The 19,869-nt window shown below is 38.4% G+C and overlaps 3 protein-coding genes, 1 long non-coding RNA gene and 1 pseudogene across 6 annotated transcripts; 3 read left to right on the forward strand and 2 right to left on the reverse strand.

The window, feature by feature from the left end:
- The first annotated feature begins 2,578 nt into the window (after positions 1-2,578).
- LOC121785935 lies at positions 2,579-4,381 on the forward strand (annotated as a pseudogene).
- A 121-nt stretch (positions 4,382-4,502) lies between these two features.
- LOC121749568 lies at positions 4,503-8,339 on the forward strand. The gene is made up of 10 exons (XM_042144142.1): positions 4,503-4,846; positions 4,955-5,054; positions 5,185-5,289; positions 5,403-5,480; positions 6,014-6,069; positions 6,491-6,548; positions 7,074-7,199; positions 7,318-7,416; positions 7,585-7,656; positions 8,046-8,339. The coding sequence occupies exons 1-10, from the start codon at positions 4,746-4,748 to the stop codon at positions 8,106-8,108; spliced, it is 858 nt and encodes a 285-aa protein (XP_042000076.1). The 5' UTR covers positions 4,503-4,745; the 3' UTR covers positions 8,109-8,339.
- A 128-nt stretch (positions 8,340-8,467) lies between these two features.
- On the forward strand, positions 8,468-9,317 carry LOC121749578. Its single transcript, XM_042144151.1, has 3 exons — positions 8,468-8,892; positions 8,976-9,047; positions 9,133-9,317. The coding sequence occupies exons 1-3, from the start codon at positions 8,763-8,765 to the stop codon at positions 9,315-9,317; spliced, it is 387 nt and encodes a 128-aa protein (XP_042000085.1). The 5' UTR covers positions 8,468-8,762.
- LOC121749588 lies at positions 9,201-10,504 on the reverse strand. Its single transcript, XR_006039645.1, has 2 exons — positions 10,156-10,504; positions 9,201-10,046 (listed from the first exon to the last, which is right to left on the reverse strand). It is a non-coding gene; the product is annotated as an uncharacterized LOC121749588 (long non-coding RNA).
- Positions 10,505-11,165: 661 nt separating this feature from the next.
- Positions 11,166-19,243, reverse strand: LOC121749594 (putative lysine-specific demethylase JMJ16). 3 transcript variants are annotated; one of them, XM_042144174.1, is made up of 13 exons: positions 19,101-19,243; positions 18,483-18,528; positions 17,642-17,919; positions 17,488-17,562; positions 17,103-17,180; positions 16,404-16,934; positions 16,067-16,291; positions 15,486-15,647; positions 14,382-14,750; positions 12,376-13,744; positions 12,176-12,279; positions 11,837-12,034; positions 11,166-11,684 (listed from the first exon to the last, which is right to left on the reverse strand). In XM_042144174.1, the coding sequence occupies exons 3-13, from the start codon at positions 17,912-17,914 to the stop codon at positions 11,382-11,384; spliced, it is 3,687 nt and encodes a 1,228-aa protein (XP_042000108.1). In that variant the 5' UTR covers positions 17,915-17,919; positions 18,483-18,528; positions 19,101-19,243; the 3' UTR covers positions 11,166-11,381. The 3 variants fall into 3 exon arrangements, with proteins under 3 accessions (XP_042000108.1, XP_042000115.1, XP_042000102.1); XM_042144181.1 differs by lacking the exon at positions 19,101-19,243 and adding an exon at positions 18,960-19,038; XM_042144168.1 differs by lacking the exon at positions 18,483-18,528 and having other exon boundaries at positions 19,101-19,231.
- Positions 19,244-19,869: the final 626 nt, after the last annotated feature.

Genomic DNA, 19,869 nt, shown 5'->3' on the forward strand with positions numbered 1-19,869 from the left:
ATGACGATTTGTTGAGGCTAACGAACTAAGAAAATATAACATGACTGTATACCTAGAAGAAATTGGGTAACAAGGGGTGATTAGTGAATTCCGAGATAAATGGTGATGCAGTCCCATGTCGGCGACGCCAAAAATGTGCCAAACACGTTCTATATCAGAATGACTTGAAATTCGCACGGTGTTTGCGACTCGAGCTTAGAAATCCTAGTTTCGTTTTGTTACCTTTTTAGCTTCTAGGCTTTTCTAAACACTTATGAATAGTGAGTGTCTTTATTTTGACTGCGATTTTGATTTTATAATACTCCTATTATTTTCATTTCAAGGAATTAGAGTTTTTTTAATAACCTCTCAGTTCAGTTATTCTTTATAGTCTTTTGCATCAAATAAATTTCTAGAAAAGAAGCATCACACTATCACGAAAATAGTGGACCAAATTGATTTGTGAAAATAAACAAAATAAATCTTCAATAAACAAAAAGTAATTGTTGATAAAGGCATGTACCCACCAAAATTCCATAATGTGAATCTTCACAATCAATAGGGTTCCCTACAATGCATGTGAATGGGGGGCTCACAGCTCACTAATTGCTAGATTGGTATTTGTGCTACCAAAACCATAATTGGCTTGCAACTTGTGCATTGTTTTTTATTCTAATTCTAATACATTTGCAATCATTTTCGCTATTTAGTTCAAAGATTTTTGACACTTGCAATGATGAACCTAGGGCATTCACAATGGGGCGCCCTAAGGGGCGCCCTATGGCGCGCCACGTCAGCAGTTTTATCCTCCTACCCTCCCACATGCAATGGGGCGCCCTAAGGCGCGCCCTATATGTTTTAATATTGTTTTGTTAATTAATTTAAATGTTTTCAAATATATAATGCAAACTAATTGAAAAACACAACGAGTAACCAAAAACCGGCGAATATTGCAGTAATAAATACACAAAAGTTACACGATTCAAGTTGGCTAATCTACGCAATTCCCAACTTCCGGCGCAACTCATCGATCAACCCCCGGAGAATTTTTGGCTTCAGTAGCGCTCGGCGATGCGCTCCCAGTATGCCTGCTGCCTCTGGTTGTTCACGAATATCGGGTCCTCCGATATATCTACCCAACACCTCGCCAATACGAGAATTTCATCCGGCTGGTAGTTTGTACCGCCGGGGGCGTACTCTTCACATACTACCGGAGGTGGCAACTTCTGCGCGCTGCCGGTTCCGTTTCTTTTTCGCGGGGGCGGAAGCGGATGGGGTGGTGTCGGCGGCGGCGCGTCGGGAGGGGGTGACGGGTCGGTTTGGCGACGGCTCCATGTTAGAAAAACCAAAAACCGTACGATTCCGTACTGAATTCGAGATCGTACTGTGCGTTGGCATCGAACGGCCGATATTCGTCGGGTTCTATACCAGGCAAACGTGCCTCCCCAAACATCGGACTGTTGGGATTTGCATCCATTTCGTCGAAATAATCAAAATGTGAGTTTCGAGAGTGAAATCGTGAAAATGAAACGTTACAAATGAAGGTGGGGTAGGAGTATTTATACAAAAATTAAAAAACTCGTGGCATCGCCCGCCGATCCCGCAATGGAGCGCCCGATGGCGCGGACGATAGCTCATCGTCCGCCGAGGCCACAATGGCGCGGACGATGGCGCGGACGATGGCGCGGACGATAGGCCATCGTCCGCGCTTCAACCGCGGACGACGCATCGGGCGTGGGCGTAGGCCGCGGACGATGGCGGGCACCTACAATGGGGCGGACGATGGCATGCATCGGGCGTGCCATCGGGCGTCCCATTGTGGATTCCCTTAGCTTCTCTCTCGATGTTGAGTATCCACTTCCATGCTCTTCCGTAAGAGTATAAATGTGGGCACGGACCTACAATTATTCATTTTTTACTCCCTGCTCTTCCGTTAGAGCATCCACATCCATGCTCTTCCGCAAGAGCATGGATGTGGGCTCGGACCAACATTTATTCATTTTTTACTACATGCTCTTCCGCAAGAGCACAACACCCACGCCCATGCTCAAGGGTTTCACTATTCTATTATTCAATTTAAATACTTCAATTGCTAAAAATATTTTCACAATATTAAAATGTATTAAAAATGTAACTGTATTAGTTTTGTCTAGAAACAGTAGATATATAATTATTGATTAAGCAAGCTAAATTAATGATAAACTGATTTTATATTTAATTCTTGATTAATTATTTGAGGATATGTAAATTTTATGAATAATTAAAGGAGTATTTGGTCAGTATTCGAGAAAAGAGAACGAACCACTACTAATTAAAGTATCTATACATGCTAGTACTATTTTTATACTATGTTCAAAAGTCAAAATATATATGGCTGACCTCGCCTTGTGATATACCCCCTCCGTCCCCGATTAAGAGTCACTCTTTTCCATTTCGGTCCGTCCCCGATTAAGAGTCACTCTTCCTACTTACTATATTTGGACATTAAAAATACCCTAAAAGTTAAAGAGGTCCCACATTCCATTACCCAACTCTATTTATTACACCACACATTCAAACACTTCCTTAAAACCCGTGTCCGATCAAAGAGTGACTCATAATTGGGGACGGAGGGAGTATCAGGTATGGCCCCATCTTCAAAACTAACGTGGCAGGGAGGCCGGTGATCATCACTGCAGATCCTGAGTTCAACTACTTTCTCCTCCGGCAGGATGGGAAGCTAGCTGACACGTGGTCCATGGACACTTCTGCCGAGGTCCTTGACCAAGCTAGCCAGTCTTCTAGAAAGTACACTAGAAACTTGACACTGAATCACTTTGTTGTGAAGGCTCCTCCCTCAAATGGAAGCCATGTCTAGGAAAGTTCTCTCCACTTGGGCTTCCCATGACTCTGTTGAAGTTGAGAGTCAAGCTGTAACGGTATGATTCTGGAGCTATAAATGAATCAAGTAGTATATTCAACCAACAAACTGAACTGAGTAATCTTTCATTGTTTGAGCAGATGTCCATTGATTTTGCGGCTGGCTAGATTTTCAGCGGCGATTTGGAGGATGCGCCGTTGAAGATAAGCGACATGTTTAGGGATTTGGTGGCAGGGCTGATGTCTTTTCCCATCAACATTCCTGGAACATCACACCACAAATGTCTGCAGGTACTCTTCTGTTTTTGAACATGATCAAAATTTACAAGTAAATAACTGGTGGTTTTTGGCAGATTCACAAGAAGGTGAGGGAGGTTGTGACGAAGAGGCTGGCGAAGGCAGAGAGGCCCCACGGTGATCTCCTGGACCACATCATTCAAGACAAGAGCACGGACTCGTTCATCAACGACGACTTCATAGTCCAGCTCATGTTCGGCCTCTTGTTTGTCACTTCTGATTCCATCTCCACCACATTGGCTTTAGCATTCAAGTTGCTTGCTGATCATCCCTTAGTTCTGGAGGAACTCACTGTGAGTGATTTGCATAACATCTTATAATCTATCTCATGAGAATTAATTAATTAATCTGTTTGCTTCATCCATGATTAGGCCGAGCATGAGGCCATCTTGAAGAAGAGGGAGAACTCAGACGCTACCGGCCTCAAATCAATGACATTCACACTGCAGGTGATCAATGAAGTTCTCAGGCTGGGGAATATAGCTCCAGGCTTCTTTCGTCGCGCTCTCAAAGATATCCCAGTAAACGGTATATGGACTCATCTGATAAACTATAACTCAATAGAGGATATCCATGTTATGCTAACTGTTCATAAATGAATAATATAGGATACACAATTCCTCAAGGATGGGTGATCATGATTGCTACCGCCGGCCTTCATCTAAACCCCAACCAATTTGAGGATCCACTTAAGTTCAACCCATGGAGATGGAAGGTTAGATCTTTTCTGTCGAACATAAATTTCAAGATTGTGGGCTAGCTAGTACTTATTTAGAGCTTGATTGCAGGAAATTCAACCGAGCGAGTGTCAAAGTGTTTCATGCCATTTGGTTCTGGTATGAAGCAATGTGCTGGTGCAGAATACAGTAGAGTTCTTATTGCAACTTTTCTGCATGTTTTGGTCACCAAGTACAAGTAAGAAAAGAGAAGCATGTTTTGAGATTTTTGTGAAACCATATAGTTTCTGATCATGAATCCAAATTGCTTCTTTATTTTTTGGTTAGATGGGAATTGGTAAAGGGAGGCAAGATTGTGCGGTCGCCGATCATCAGATTTCCAGATGGATTTCACTACAAGATATCAGAGAAGAAACATTAGCTTACATAATTTTACTTATGTTTGATCAAATAAACTTGAAGTTGTTATGTTGTCTATCTAGTGTATTTGGTAGCCTTTATGTGTGTAATAAGTTAATTTCATCTTGGGAATGTCCAAATAAATGCAAGTAGTATTTTGTATGCTTCAACTTGAGATGTCAATTTCGCAATGTCCAAATAAAGGAAATAGGATTTGTTAGTTGCATTTTTTTTAAGTATTCCTGATTAACTAGAGATTGAGAACTACATTCTGTAACTAAGTAAAATTTGATATTTTCAGAATGTAAAATAAAATGTAAATAAATGTATGAAAAACTCAAACCCACAATCTCCCGCTCCGAAGGCGAGCGCCTTATCCATTAGGCCACGCGAACATTATGTCTTCCAAATCGAATTAACTAAATTTATTCAAATACTACATAAGCCAATCATCACTGCCAAAGGAGCAAAACCCAACAAAACCCTAACCAGATGTCCTCCTGTTCAATTGATTGTTGTTTCCGCTGAAAATCGATGGCCCTGTCCTTAATCCAATGCTCCAAAACCCCTAAATTTCTGCCCACTAATCATTTTCTAAAATCCCGTTCAGTTCTGCTTCAACCTACATTTCTTAGGTGATGATAATTTTAGTTTTTACTCTTTGCTTTATCGTCTTTTGTTTTTTTCCTTATCTTCTCATTATTCTTCTTTTCAATATGAAAATGGGTGTTTTGGTTCCTCAGGTTTTCTACATTGCAGCAACGGAGCGGCAAAGGATTGATTTGCGCGGCATTTTCTGCCGCCGGAAGTTCTGGTTCAAGCAGCGATGTAAACCCATATGAGGTAATTTGTAATTTTTATTTTCTGTTCAACCGTTATTGGTGAAAGTGATTCTCGATACCACCCCGAGCGAGAATTCTGCGCCACAGTAAAAGCTATGGGTTTGTTTGAGCAACTTCATCAAATTTTGTAGGTTCTTGGTGTAAACCCTCTTGAGGGATTCGATATGGTCAAGGCAGCTTACAAGAAAAAGCGCAAGGATGCCGAGAGGAGAGGTGATGACGCTGCAGCTGCTCAAGTATGACTTACTTATTACGCTCTTATTTTAAAATTGGATTTTGTTTGTTTCTCTGCTAAGCATTGTTTGTTGCTGGAGTTTGGTATTTATCGTTGTTCGCGTCCTGTTTGTAGTTGGAAAAAGCGTATGACAAAATCATGATGTCTCAGTTGACGAAAAGGAAGCATGGTGAAACATTCGGTTCATTTAAGGTATGCCAAGATCTTTTTATGGTACTCCATCTGTTTTCATCGATGCGTTGACTATATTGGGTTAAAGATTAATTGGTTCATTACTGTTCTGAAGGCTGTATTTTTTTTAATAATTTCGTAAGAAGCGCAAATAATTTAACGAAGGAACTGGTGAATTAGTATCCCTTCCATCGGATTGAAAATGTGAACCAATTCGATAATACCTAGACACAGAAAATTACAGATCATAAGTAACTGGTAATCTATTATTCATAGTTTTCATTCCTTAGCATTAAGCTTCATCATGTTAACAAGGTTTGAAATTGTTTTTGACTGGCATGATATTGAAGTTTCTTTATTTCTGATTCTTCTTGTAGTATAATCATTTTATAACAATTTCTTCTTCAATTCTTCATTAAAGATTAAAGAATTAAAAGAGCAATCTTTGTTTTGAGCGCACAACAAATGTGCTTCAAGTGTGTCAAGTAACAATAAGGTAGTTCTATAAAAATGTATCTGCGTGATCGTCATTCTTCTATATATTTAAATTTCAGGTTTCAAAAGATATAAAGTATGCTGATAAACTGCCAGTCATTCCATGGGGACCAAGGTATGCATTTCTTCTAATTGAGAGTCAGCACTTGTGGAAATTAATGTTGTTATGCTGCCATGGAATTAGTTCTTTTCTGTCTCCAAGTCTTTATTATCCTTATAGGTAGCAGCTACTATGACGCCCTATGTGCTAATACTACTAATCAAATTTTTGTCATAAGGAACTTTGTATCAGTCCACATGTTTATGTATGATGGATGCATAAAATTCATCTCTGAGATTTCTATGGTTCATCTATTTGTGTTTATGCCACTGAATTGAATAAATCAATTTTATGCTAGTTTTGATATTCTTGTCTGAATTAGAAGTATTCTCTGAATTTCTTGACATTTCTATTTCAGGCCTTTGCAAACTCCTTTTATTTGTAATTTTTTCCTTCTGCATTTGGGGTGAAAGATCTTACGTGGTACATTGTTCAGGTTTACCAAATCTGAGGCCAAAGATATTCAAATCAATATGGCAATATCAGCTGTCTTTGTAAGTAGAAAATTATTTCAATTCATCTTTCCTGTATTGTTGTCATTGTTTCTTGGAGCAGTATTCCAGTAGATTAATGAGAAAGATGTCAGTTATCACTTTTAGAAATTGAATTTTTAAGTCTTATGTTCTTTATAAATTCTAACATGCTTAAGATACTGCCTGAAGATATGTTATGCATGCAAGTGTGGTCAATGACTCAATTATTATGACTTCAGCCCTGCTCCATATGTGAAAATGATGATCTCAATGAAGGTATAGCTCAAAATCATTTAGTGACGGAATACTGTCATGTCATTTTTTAAAACTTGTACATGGAATTTCCATCTAAGCTTGTAGAAATAATGGCTCCTGGAAAAACAAGAACATGTTTGCTATATAAGAACCCTTAACATCTCTGCCTTTAGGATTTTTATTGCATTGGATTAATAAAAAGATAAAGTGCCAGGTGTCATAATTCTGTGCAATATTTGTGCATTTGAGAAGCATCACTAACATAGATCATTTGCCTTGCTCATTCTGCAGACAGCTTGGATATTTATCAGGGGATATGCTGAATACAAACCTTTGCAATTTTTGGCATTTGTGTTTGTCTATCGGATATTTGAGAAGTTAAAAGCAGTTGAACCTCCCTCATCTCCGACATTTAGTGTAAGTGGGTCGCTGAAATTTAATGGCTTTTTCTTCAAGAAAGATTTTCAATTTTTCTAATTGGAAATGTTAGTATTAGCTTCAATAAGTGACCTCTCTACACTTGTGTTTACTGCAGGAAGAAGGTGGTGAGGATGAAGGGAGGATGTTGAGAATGGGTAAAAGGCTGCTCCGATCTCTTTCACTGGTTTTTGGCTGTTTAGCTTTTGCCTCTCTGGTAAGTGGAACAATCCAAGTTATGATTATATATAACGCTGTTAAATGGGTTGCTGAAAGCTTAGACGTCTTCTCATGCGCGTTTCGTGGTTTAGTTCCTATGGATAAAATTTCAACTGTATTCACGGGGGATAGTTTCCTGTATGATATCTCTATTGTGAACATGCAGGGCTACACTGGTGTTTTAAATGTGATCGAATATGCGGCTGGCTTTGTACCTGTTTTCTTGTACAACAACCAGGTAATAGCCACTCCACTCTGTCTTGTATTGATTAGTATACTTATGATTGAATTCCTTTGATGAACTCAAAATCTCATGATAATATTTTTTAATGTGTTCTAGTGTTATATAGTACTCCATCTCAGAGTGGCACTTAATCTCGTGTTCTAATATGCACTATGTCAGAAGCATCTTCAATTCATTGTGTGACTGACATATAGCGGTCGAGCAATAATAAAATGCATGCAAGAAATTTGGCATTTGACCGGCCCATTAATTTTGAACTTTTCATTGCTGAATATGCTTTTCTGTGAGACTATATCTGTCCACTACTCTTTTTCCTACACTTTAGATGATCATGTATGGTTGTGTTCGAGAAAATTACAAATAATTGGTTTATGGGTTTTCAGGAATTGCTCGTAACTGCATCATCAGCGCTCATGCTCTACATTCTAGCCTCATACTACCGATGAGCTCCTACACTTTTCACGGATTTGTGCTTGGTCGTGACATTCACTAGGGCAGAAAATTGTTATATTGTCAGTGCAGTGCCTATAAATTGAGGAAAAAACAAATTTTGGAACTCGGACCGTTATTTAACCCGAGTGATGTTTTTTTTTACTCCTAGTCGAGAAAATCAAAACTCAATAATAGAAAATGATACTACCTAATAATTGAATTAAGCTTATTTGCCCTTTCTCAAATAAATGTTGCTTTGTGGTGAGAATTATATTTGTGCGGATACTGTTAATTTTCTATCGGTTGTAGAGTTTAATCATGTAATTCAGTTATATTCAGTGATAAGATTTGTCAACCTTTTGACGTAGGTTTTGTTTGATCGAAGAAGCTTTGTTGGAGAAATTTCTGGCAAAGTTGACCCCAAACAGATTAAGGGCTCGTTCGATTCACCACCAATTGGAAAAGGAAGAATTATATGTTGACTTAATTGTATCCGGCCGGTCGGTCGGTCAGTCCCACCAAGCCGTAAATATATGTGAGTGTTTGGTGTTCCATATTAGTCTGACAACACGCAAGCAAAATCCATGCATTCAGACGGTTGTATCCCTATTACTTTGCCTTAATTCCTTGAGCTACCCCTCACCTCCATTAAAGCGGCAAACACGAAAATGAAACATTCGAATTACCCTCCAAAATTTTCCTTTCTTCGTGGCGACTCACACCTTATATACACCTTGCTTCTCCATCATCAACCTTCACATACACCCCATCTTCCAAACTGTGTCCGGTCCAGCCACCGTGAGTAAACTTTGGACGTCAGTTTATCCCCACCTCTTGTTTGTGGTTGTGTCATGATTTTTTTTTGCTGTTATGTAATACAGACGTTGTGGTGCATAGGTCAATATGTCGCAATCGATGGTTGTTGAAGGTTGTTGATGCCGGCAGTGCTGCCGGTGTGTAACTCTGTAAAGGACATGCTATGCGAACCTTGCGGCTTTTGGTTGTAGTTAATGGTTTACTCATTATTACATCTTGCAGGGAACCCCGACAAAACCCGACGGAAGTTTAAGAAGGGTGACCGGACCCCTCGGATGGACTCACAGGGAAGAAGAAATCTTGGCAGCGACTTTGATGGAACAACGGTATACATCGCAAGTAAGAACAACATAAGCAAATCAATGGTGAGATGCATTTACCGCACCTTGAACCACTTCCAACTATAGTCGACACAATCACCTGCGACCGGCAATGGAGGAGACAACAAAACCCCATGTAGGTTTAAAACTGCGGCCAAAACTTTGTTGACGTAATGCGATACAGTCGACCCGGACCTCTAAAACTGAAATTTCACCACGCGGTTTTTCTGATGGTGTGCCAATACACCAAGGAACATTGCCACTTGTTCTTCCACCCCAACACATTTTTCAGTCTTTAACCTAGATCGAACTGCTAGAACACGACAAAGACGATCGAAAGTGTTCTGGTCCATTCGTAGATTTGCTATGCAGTCGTAGTCAGTGACGTTTACCAGTCGGTCTAGATGCTTCACTTGCATCGGCATTTTGTTTATCACATTGTATCTGCGTGCGTGCTCAACCAAAACGCGTCTTTTCCGCCGGCTAGTACATTTCAAGTACCTATGAACAAGGGTGGTGGTTTCTATGTGCAACATATGCATTATATCATCTAACATCATGTACAACATCCCGTTAGTAGTACCGGGGTTCCTCATCTAAGCCAACATCAAATGGACCACATAACAAAACACACATACGACATACTAGTGGAATCACAATAGATCTGCAAAATTGGTAACCGATAAATGAAATTTGTAGCACATTTAAACGGTACAGTTGGGGATATTTGTGACAAAGTAGTGACATCGGCATACCTTTGAAAATTTTGGCCTCCTTGAGTGTAGCACCTCCACTACGCGGCCGTTGTAGCCGGATCTGAGAATGAACACAACCCAGTCAGTTGGCAAGATCCAAGGAAAAACGATAGAAAGAACGTTGGAAGCGGTAAAAGTGTAGACAAAACGATATCGGGCAATGGTCGTACGCGTCGCCGGTGAGGAAATGCCGGCAAATGTGTGAATCTTCGAAACTGTTTCTTCAACACCGACCTTGGGGAAAGGAAGGTAGTGAGAGAAAGTATCTAGCAAATTTTGAACCCTCAAATGCAGCCTACTGTGTAAATGGTGGGAACCCCAAAAAGTAGAGGGACAGAGACGTGATTTCACCACCAATTATGGAGGATTGTAGGGGACGAGTTTTCAAATATCAAGTCCTCAGCGTGAATTATTTCAGCCGAAAGTCAATGTCAACAGTGCGGGCCAGAGCTTCAATCGAGGACCATGCAAAAATAATTAATGAACACCGTCCAGCCACTTTGCCATGATTTGACACCATTTCTGCTCAATTAATGAACACCGAACTAGCCCTAAAATAAAAAAGAATGTTGTGTTCTGTTGTGATTTAAAGCTATAACTTATTCTCTCAAAAAGCTTATCTTTTTCTATAAATCGCTGATGTCGATTGATAAATGATAATGTCAAGGAATTTTCATTTCAAAAGTATTCTATCTTGAAAAACTACACTGTGGGTGGCTTGATCTCAGTCGCACGAAAAAAAAAGGTCACCTTTTTATAACACTGATAGTTACGTAAAAATTTAACTATATAAAATATTTTGATTAACATTTATAGCAAAAAAATATTAAATTTCAAAAAATTATATACAGTAAGTAATTTTGGAGTAATCGATGAAAACATTTTGAAATTAGGGATGCTTCTTTTCTAAAAATTTCGATGTAGGATAATTTCTTCCTTCCCTTTTTAGTTTTAATACTTTCGACGTGGGAGTATTACTCTAGTCATGTCCCGCTAATTGAGTAAAACAAATTTAATTAGATGAAGGAATAAAACAAAAGGAAAGATTTTAAAAACATTGAGCAAAAAAAGGAAAAAATCTATTAAGGCTGTCAGAGAGTGAGCTGCAAGACCACCCTGGTCCAAGAAAGGAACAAAAGGTATATTAGTTCACAGAGTAACAAAATTCAGGCTTTGTAAATGTTAATAATCGAGTGTCCAACACCATAATTTCCAAGTAAAAACTGTCGACTGAAAGAATGGCATTACTATATGATTGGCACAGGAATGAATGAGATACAAAAATAGTTAGCCAACAAATCCTGCTCTTGGGCTATATGGTAAAAAATGAAGTAGACCTGTATGGCGACCTAAAATGGAGCTCAGCATTTACAAATACATACAGCCCCCGCCAAGTCTAAGACGGGTGCTTGTGAATCGCATCATTGAGAAGCCGGTTCAATAAGCCGTGCTCCTCATCACTGAGATTCTTGTTTTGCATAATACTGTACAAGGTTTGAAGTTCCTCCAAGCTCGCCTTCTTTAGTAGGCCGTCAAGTGTTTTCTCAACAGCAGCATGACTTTTCCTTTTCCTGTCTTCTTCATCCTCACTCTTCACTCTGCTACTTCCTACATATTGTGATTGCTGAGGGATATGCATTAAAGGCCGTGATCTCCAGTAATCTGAGCACACGCGATTGTGGTCCAGAGCCTGAATTGCCTGCATAAGTAATGGCACAATCACGCGTCATCAGAGAAAGAGAGAGAGAGAGAGAGAGTGGTGAGTCAAGAATCATAGCAGATTATACTGCATGATTCGAACTGAAGCACATCATTTATATTCATGCAAACGGAACTAATTTAAGGGCTTGCCTGCACAATTGTTGGAGAAGAAAAGCCAAACATTTCCATTCCGTCCACACTCCCTGGAGGCTGCAAAGGGGGAAGGTTTGGTCTTCCCAACTTATGTTGTTTTGCAATCTCCTGATTTACTCTATCCCGAACCAACTCCCAGCATCTGGCAGCCGAAACATGAAAATATACTTCACTAGGAGAATGCTCCACAGAAACCTACAAGCCCAACAAATTAGAAATGAAATCATATCAATGGGAAATTAAGAAGAGGGGTAGGGGGTGACAGACAGAAATGTTTTTGAATCTGATCTGATGCACACAATGGACTTCAAAATATGTTGAATAAAATCTGATTACCATAAATAGAGGTCCTTTTTGTCCTGCATCCAGAATTTGGGAGACATAGAAGCACATGTTAGATGGATCTGTGACATCTATGTATCTGACTCGACTCCTAAATCCTGCAATAACCCGAGCGACAGTTCATTATGATTCAATAAAAAAAATAAAAGCAGCGACAAAAAACAAGTACTCAGCATTATTTTGACAACACTTACCCTTTGGGTAAATAGCCCGACTGTCGCACCACAATTTTCCAGCGCACACAGCTCCAAAGTCCAAGGGTTCAACATTGCAAGTAATTCTTCTAATTACCTTCGCAATACGAGGCCCCTTCTGGCGATAATATCTGTCCATGATATTTGGGGAGCCAGACTGATTACATGACACAGTTAACCTGCTGTCAACTGGTCCTGAATCAACATTTAACTCCACATTTTTTTTACTATCTCCAGTACATGATTTATCTTCATCAATCTGTTTTAGTTTGTGGTTACCATCTACATTGGCAGTCCCCTTTTCTGGGACATCTCTGCTAGAATCTGTACCGGGCATGAAGTTTTTAAAGAGAGGGCTACTATGAGGACTGGTACCAGAACATGTCTCACCTTCTGCACGGTCTTCAACTTTTACACCCTCTAAACTAGAACCATTCTTCATGCTTTCAAGCATTGCAGAAGGGCCAGCAATGGAGGTTGTTGAGGCTGGTCTGTCAACACAATGACCAGAACTAGTCATATTTTCAGGGCAAACTGGCTTCTGAATTCTTACTGTATGCTTGTCGGATGCTTCCTTATCAACAGAAGGTTCATTACTTGGCTCACCTCCTTCATCAGCAATCAGAAGCACAACCTCGTTACTGCCAGGACATGACAACGGATTTGCTTCATGTTTCTCCAAAGCCAGGTTTTCCTTTGTGGATGGAATCTGGTTTGACGAGGCCTTGTATCTGGAAGCTAACTGCAAAGAGTCTTCTTTCATGCAATCCAGAGAAAGACTGGATACCTCAGCTTTCTGGGAATGTGAGTTTGTTGCCTTCGTATTTTGCAGAGACAATTCCACTACAGGTGGCTTTGAATTTGGAGAAGAGTTTGGGCTGCCAACATACTTAGCTCCATCTACTTGGCCTTTCTGCTCTTTTGAAGATAGGACAGTGACTTGAGAACTCATCTCTTTCACTGCCAGTCCTTGAGAGGCATGTGATAATTTACCATTCACCCCAGGTACTTGCTTATTCTCTCTGGAGACGTAAGAACTTAGAGCAAGCCCGAGATCAAGTCTTGCCCACCGATATACTGCGCTCAATTTCCCTTCTAGAGCTTCAACCAAGATATTCAATTCGTTGATGTCATAACGGAAAAGGAAAAACTTAGCACCCCATGAACATGAACATAACTGTTTTGCATGGTTCAAGCATGCATATTTATCAGGTGAACAGTGGTGGCAACCTGCAGCAGATAGATGCAAATCAAACAGGCATACACTGCATTCCCTCTCACTAGTAGCATCAAAAGTGCTCTCCATCTTCAGTGCCGTTGAGGATTTACAAAGGAATTCCCTCCTGACCCTCTCCGTCTCAACACGAGCCTAGCCATAATATAAAAACTCCATCAGTTATTTCAAATCATAATATGAATAACAGAAACTAACCTTCACAAGAAACCCTAACTACGAATTTCATTTCATGATTTGTATCTATTGAAATAATTCTTGCTAAGAAGAATGCCCATGATGTGGCAAAACCATCTAGAAGGCAATTGGTTACTCCTAGGACCTAGAGAACATTATTGTACAGAAGCAGAGTAACAAGAGCAACGACCGCAGTCAACTATACTTAATCCTTTACAATATCAAAACACATTATTTATCTTCAGCAGATTGCAAGAGCCAATGCCACACCATCTCCTCAGCAAAAAAAAAAACAAAAACAAAAACTTATAGTTTGTAGTTAATATATTTTTCTTTTGGAAATTAAACTAGTTAGTTAACTGCAGTCCCTTGACATTTGTAACTTCAGAACATAAAGGAACTGAACAACGAAACTTCCAGAAATAGAACATAGCCATATTAACAAATTCAAAAATATAATTAGCAAAATAAAATTTCTTCAGTTCTTAGTACTTTCAATAGTGTTAACTTCTAAGTGCAACTCATATCAAACTCCAAATTTTTAAAGTTCGAGCATGCACATAATAAACAACCATAACCAAAAGATTGAACAAACCTTCAGCGCTTTAGATAAAATCCCATCCTTTCCACAAACATCCTTCCATCTTAAAATATTTGCAGTCGACTTCCTCATTAAATTATATTCCCAATTTGCTTTCACAGCTTCTCTAGCAGAACCAAGCAAAAGTTTATCATGTGAAATGGACGTTTTTCGGCCTTGCTCGCGATAGAGCTCAATAGCATTTAGTCCATGAGGCAACCAATCAACAGGAGCTACATTAACTGCTTCAGCGCAATTAAAGCCAGAATTAAATCCAGCATGATATGCTCGAGGGAATGTCAGAACGAATTCCCCAGCATTTTGGACACACCGATAAACAGGCACTCCCTCAGATCTTAGGATTGAGGGGGAAAGCTGAGTGACCTGCAAAATATATTGAATATTATAGAACTTAAGTTATTGCATGTCAACACTCATCGTCGAAATATGGTATTGCTACAGAATGAGCAACTCCTTATCAGTTCAAATTTAATTATCAACAAGAAACCAATGTTTTGAATAACGACAACTGTAGAGTCTTCGTACAACAAATTATTTCCAGCAAAATTGCTTTCCAGTGACTGGATTCATTGCCTTTTCAAGACAATTGGATTATAGACACAAACTTGCCCCAACACCAAAAATTCGGCCAAATTATATTCTAAAATGTTGTATCCATATTTTAGAAGACCAGTCATTGAGAGTTTAAGTTGGCTGAATTTCCATTTTGAGGGAAATTGCAGCAAACTGAGTTCATGTTAGTAGTGTTACGGTTTAGCAATAGGTTAAAAGCCTTCTATAAGTGTTAGTGTTACAAATTGAAATTCATAAGAAAAACAAATAGTAGCTAAGTTTGTGATTTCAGAAGCAATCAACCTCAACAAATTAGGAATAGACATAAAAAGACATCTGAACTCCGTGCAAAGGAAAACCAGTTGCTCATATTTCACCGGATAAGCAACTTTAACATTGTTGAAGTAATTAATAATATGGATAAACTCTTACAAAACACTACTTCTTTGTAACATGTAAATATGTGATGACAGTCTGCTGACTACAACTCAAAACCATTGCTCGGTTCTTAACTCTATATCTTCAAAGAGCAATTATAGATCATACCAGCTTATGAAGCAAGTCAGGCTGCTCATCAAAGAGGTTAGGCAGATGTTTCTTCATGGCTGCCTCCAGTTTTAGGGCATCTGATGCTGGAACACCATACCACAGTTTTGGAGCTCCCCAATGCATGTAATTCAATGAATACAAGTGGTGATCCTCAACATGCTGTTACCAATTAACCATGCAAGAGTTAGGAATAGAAGAAGACCAGAATTACCATAGAACATCAACTTTGCACTAATGGCCAACAGAACTTTGATACAACCAGCAAACAGATTGACCCATATCAATTAAAATAACCATTCATAATGCTGAACCTATTTCTAAGCACTGGAAAATTTTAGCCAAAAGTGTCTCTAGAAAGAAGAGAAAAGGGAAACAGTTCTATCATATGAAGAAAATTATGTCTTTATTTTCAAATTCAGTTTTTTGGCTGAGCTTACCCATACAAACAAGTTCTTGGTAAAAGAGTGTAATGTGAACTATAATGCAAGAGAAAGTATGTTCAACATAGGTAAATTTCTCTGTAAGAAAAGAAAATCATAGCGTTATACTCAAGGCTATAAAGAGAAGGCAGTCCTTACCCAACAAAACGATGAAAAACACATCCCTATATACAGCCAAGGAACTAGAACACCAGATATATCACCGCTTTCAAATGAGAGAACAGAACCAGGAAGCCTGGGGAAGTTATTTAAGTTCCATCCTGAGTTAATATACTTGATATCAGAAGCTGAACTAACTTGCTTAGCAGTTTTAGGAAATCCACTGCCAAATACTCCTGTTTCAAGATCAGCTCCATAAAGCACCTAATGAGAAAGCTGAACAATCAGACTTTGAATTCATGGATAATAAGTTTCACTCACAAGAAAAATTATATCTAAAACAGTAAAAGCAGCACAAGAAAATTTATTGAATTACCTCAATTTCCTCAGTCGGTCTCTCCACAATCCGCCAATATTCCCCCTCGATATTATCTACTGAAGGCTGCCAGTTGTGCCCCTGAAGCACTGAGCCATTACCTCCTGAGTCTGAAGCATTGTTACTTTGACGGAAGTACTGAGCCTTGAAATCATCGGCATAGTTCTGGAACGCATCCAGGGTAAATTCTGAACCAGGTTCAAAGCCAAACCTATCAGCCTCATGTAGTCCGAATTCATCTGGTATTTTCATTTCCTCACTATTGGTTTCATTATCAAATCCATTTTTCATGCATCTTCTCTTTTTCCTCTTTTTATTATGATTAACTTGCAATATCTTTCTCATTGCATTCCTATTCTGAAGCTTGTCAATCCTTTGGACTCGAGTAGCAAACTTGGACTTCTCCCATATATCTCTCTCCTTTAGGGGACAAGGAGGCTTCCATGAAGGAGGTGGTACTATGCGGCAAATCCCATAGATTTCTGCTTGATCACGTATACTAGAAATGTACTTTAAGGTGTCCTCAAACTCCTATTAGATAGAAATAATAATTATAATAATCAACTATCATAAGGAAAATAAGTATGAAAGCAAACTGAACGGCATGGTAAATATCAAAATCAACAAGGTGAACATCCAATTACAGTCACTGAGATTTAGAAAATGTGGGTAATAAGAAATTCAAGGGACAATAAGGACCTCTTCAGAAGGATAAAACACAGGAGCCTCCTCGAGATCAGGCCTGCGAGCTTCTTCTGGATTCCATTTTGCAGTTACCTGTTACAAATTCATGTAAACATGTTTACGTTTGCAGGATGCAAATTAAAAAGGAAGTTTAAATGTCCAATTAGGTCAAGAAGCATACGAATAGAAACATCACCAGCACATAGTGATAATTTAGTCAATACTTGGAACCACTTCCTGCTAACGATATAGTAAGCTTACTTGTATAAGGATGATATGAGAGGAAAACTTTTCACATGTAGTTGGCTAGTTGCACAATAAGCATTTGCATGATTGCATCTCAACTGCTTGTAGTTTACATTTCTTTAGGAATGAAATAAATAGCTTTGGAGATAGTTACCTTTTGGCAGTTCTTACAAGATTCACACCCACGAATGTTCCCTTTTGGGAGTTGGTGACTCAAGACATGCTGCAGCTGTAGACAGTATACGGCTTATATTATAGATTCATAGAATAGAAAGTGTATATCTCACATTGAACTACACTAGATCAACCTGCTGAGATTCGTGTTCATCACCAGAACTGTGATTAAACTGGCTGTACTTTCTCCCAACCCTACGCCTAACGGACTTCATAGCTTTCGAGTCATCGTTACTGTCAAAGTCCACTCTTTGTTGTTCAAAAGCATTGCCAGAGCTTGAGTAACTGCCATCTTGATTATCCTCTGACCTCTTTAAAGTGAAGGGCACAAGTGACTCAAAACCAGGGGGAATTGAAATCTCTATACTGTCGTCTTTGATGCAAGGTCCAACAAGTTCTGTGCCCATTACCACTGAGAAACAGTGACAAGGTTTAGATGAAAGTCCATTGTTCTCAAAGCTTATAAATTGATGCTACCAAAAAAGAGTAGTGACCAATTTACTTGAAGCTAGTTATCTTAGGGCAAACAGATATTGGATTTAGAAGCTGAATTTATAGAAAAATTCCAAGAGTCGCAAGATATTCAGAAGTAAGATCATAGATGAAAATGAAGCCAATTAACACATATCAGCACTTTCCAAATCTTGCTTACCTACTACACTAACAAATAACTCATATCTTGAAAGCAAATGCAGCTTCATTAATTCAAGAACTCCACATGATCAGAATGCACAAGGCTGTATTGAGATTAAGAGATTAAGTAGTGATATGAACTTCAATTTTAGTATACCTTCTATATATATATGAAAACGAACAAGGATGATTGAAAAGAATAACGCTACGCTACGGGTCACTACGAAGCTACCATGACATATGATTCTAAGTTTATTCCATCGAGTCTTAACAGATTTATTAGCAATGAGGACTTTATAGGCCAGCGAGGCAGAAGATCTAAGAATGAAAAAATAGACTCACATATCAGACTGGAGAATATGAACTTCGCTGCTCAGATTGACAATCCCTGCACCAAGACAATTCAGAAGCAGAAGTACAATTCAGAATGAGATAACTCACGGGGAACCAAATCGTAATAATCATGTCAAATCGACAAGCGAACGGCCTCAATAAAGTAAATACGCAACTTAAAGGCGGGGGATCGTGATATGATACAGAAGTTCCAACCCTAACCATGAACCTAATTCAACCATCAATTGACTTGCAGTCACGCAAACAGCAACCAATTAACAGATTGTACCCACATAACTTTTGATGAAAATTTAAAGAACAGTCCCAGTTCGATAAAACCAAATAAAAAATCACTACTATATTTAAACCCATATTTAATTTAGCTTCGGCCTTAGTTCTCAATTCACATAAAGGTGGATAAGGTACATACCATATCAATTCATTTCTATGTTTAGAACATTGAAAGAATAAAGTTACAAGACTTACAAGCATTCAATATCTTGATTAAAACAATTTACATTAGTACCGTACAACAGAATCAAACAAAACAAAATGGAGGAAATAAACCCTAATTCCTGCAAAAAACAAGAAAACTAATGCAACAAATGCATAGACGACATCAGTTACCTGACTTTGTTCTACTATGAGAGCATGTGCACATCCCCAATTTCTGCTTAAACTATCTTTCTAGCATTTATTGCTTTAGATCAAAACAAAGTTTAAATTTGATTAGGTTATAAGTTCAGAGACATTACACGTTTATTTTAGAATTAAAAAAGGAATTTCATCGGGTCAATTAAAAAAGGAATTTCTTCAATTTTAGAATTTTTTTAAAGGATAGAGTGTATTTTATTTTGGCTAAAACTCTCTTAGCAATACTAGTATCCAACTATAAACTCCAAAAAACAGTTACCTACCTATTTTTGTACTGCGTTATTTTGTTCTAATTTGGTATTCTTGTAATCAAAGTTATTTTTATTAAAAATGACTATTAGTATAAATAAAAATTATTATTTTTGTCAATAAAATTATAGCGTCTGAAATAAAAATTATAATTTGTGATTAAAAATAAATTATATTAAGATTTGTTATCCTTAATAAATATTAGTATTGCTTTAATGTTAAAAATCATTACTCTACAAAATGACAAGGCTGGGTCAAACGATTCCAGGGAGTCGACCTCTTTATTTATGAAGAACTTTATAAAAAATTTGTTGAGTTAAATTGTACCCAATGTGTTGGAGGTTAATTGTATTTAATTCGATTATTATTGGTTGATTTAATTCCATTATTAAGAAAATAGGCACACATATATAATAATATAATGCTCAGCTTCTCTTTTCACTAATGCTACAATTAATTACTCTCCTTGTCAGCGAGTCATGTTATCATTCTT

This window comes from Salvia splendens, chromosome 1 (genome assembly GCF_004379255.2).
Source record: "Salvia splendens isolate huo1 chromosome 1, SspV2, whole genome shotgun sequence".
Classification (NCBI taxonomy): Eukaryota; Viridiplantae; Streptophyta; class Magnoliopsida; order Lamiales; family Lamiaceae; genus Salvia; species Salvia splendens.

Bases quoted from the DNA above. Each gene is read 5' to 3' on its own strand.
- LOC121749568 (XM_042144142.1), top strand. From the start codon at position 4,746: ATGGCCCTGTCCTTAATCCAATGCTCCAAAACCCCTAAATTTCTGCCC. The intron at 4,847-4,954 runs GTGATGATAATT...TTGGTTCCTCAG, and splicing joins CTTCAACCTACATTTCTTAG to GTTTTCTACATTGCAGCAAC. The intron at 7,657-8,045 runs GTAATAGCCACT...ATGGGTTTTCAG, and splicing joins TTTTCTTGTACAACAACCAG to GAATTGCTCGTAACTGCATC.
- LOC121749578 (XM_042144151.1), top strand. From the start codon at position 8,763: ATGAAACATTCGAATTACCCTCCAAAATTTTCCTTTCTTCGTGGCGAC. The intron at 8,893-8,975 runs GTGAGTAAACTT...TATGTAATACAG, and splicing joins CTGTGTCCGGTCCAGCCACC to ACGTTGTGGTGCATAGGTCA. The intron at 9,048-9,132 runs GTGTGTAACTCT...TACATCTTGCAG, and splicing joins TGATGCCGGCAGTGCTGCCG to GGAACCCCGACAAAACCCGA.
- LOC121749594 (XM_042144168.1), bottom strand. From the start codon at position 19,134: ATGTGCACATGCTCTCATAGTAGAACAAAGTCAG. The intron at 15,648-16,066 runs GTAAGGACTGCC...AATTGGTAACAG, and splicing joins GTTTTTCATCGTTTTGTTGG to CATGTTGAGGATCACCACTT. The intron at 13,745-14,381 runs GTTTGTTCAATC...TATTATGGCTAG, and splicing joins TTTTATCTAAAGCGCTGAAG to GCTCGTGTTGAGACGGAGAG.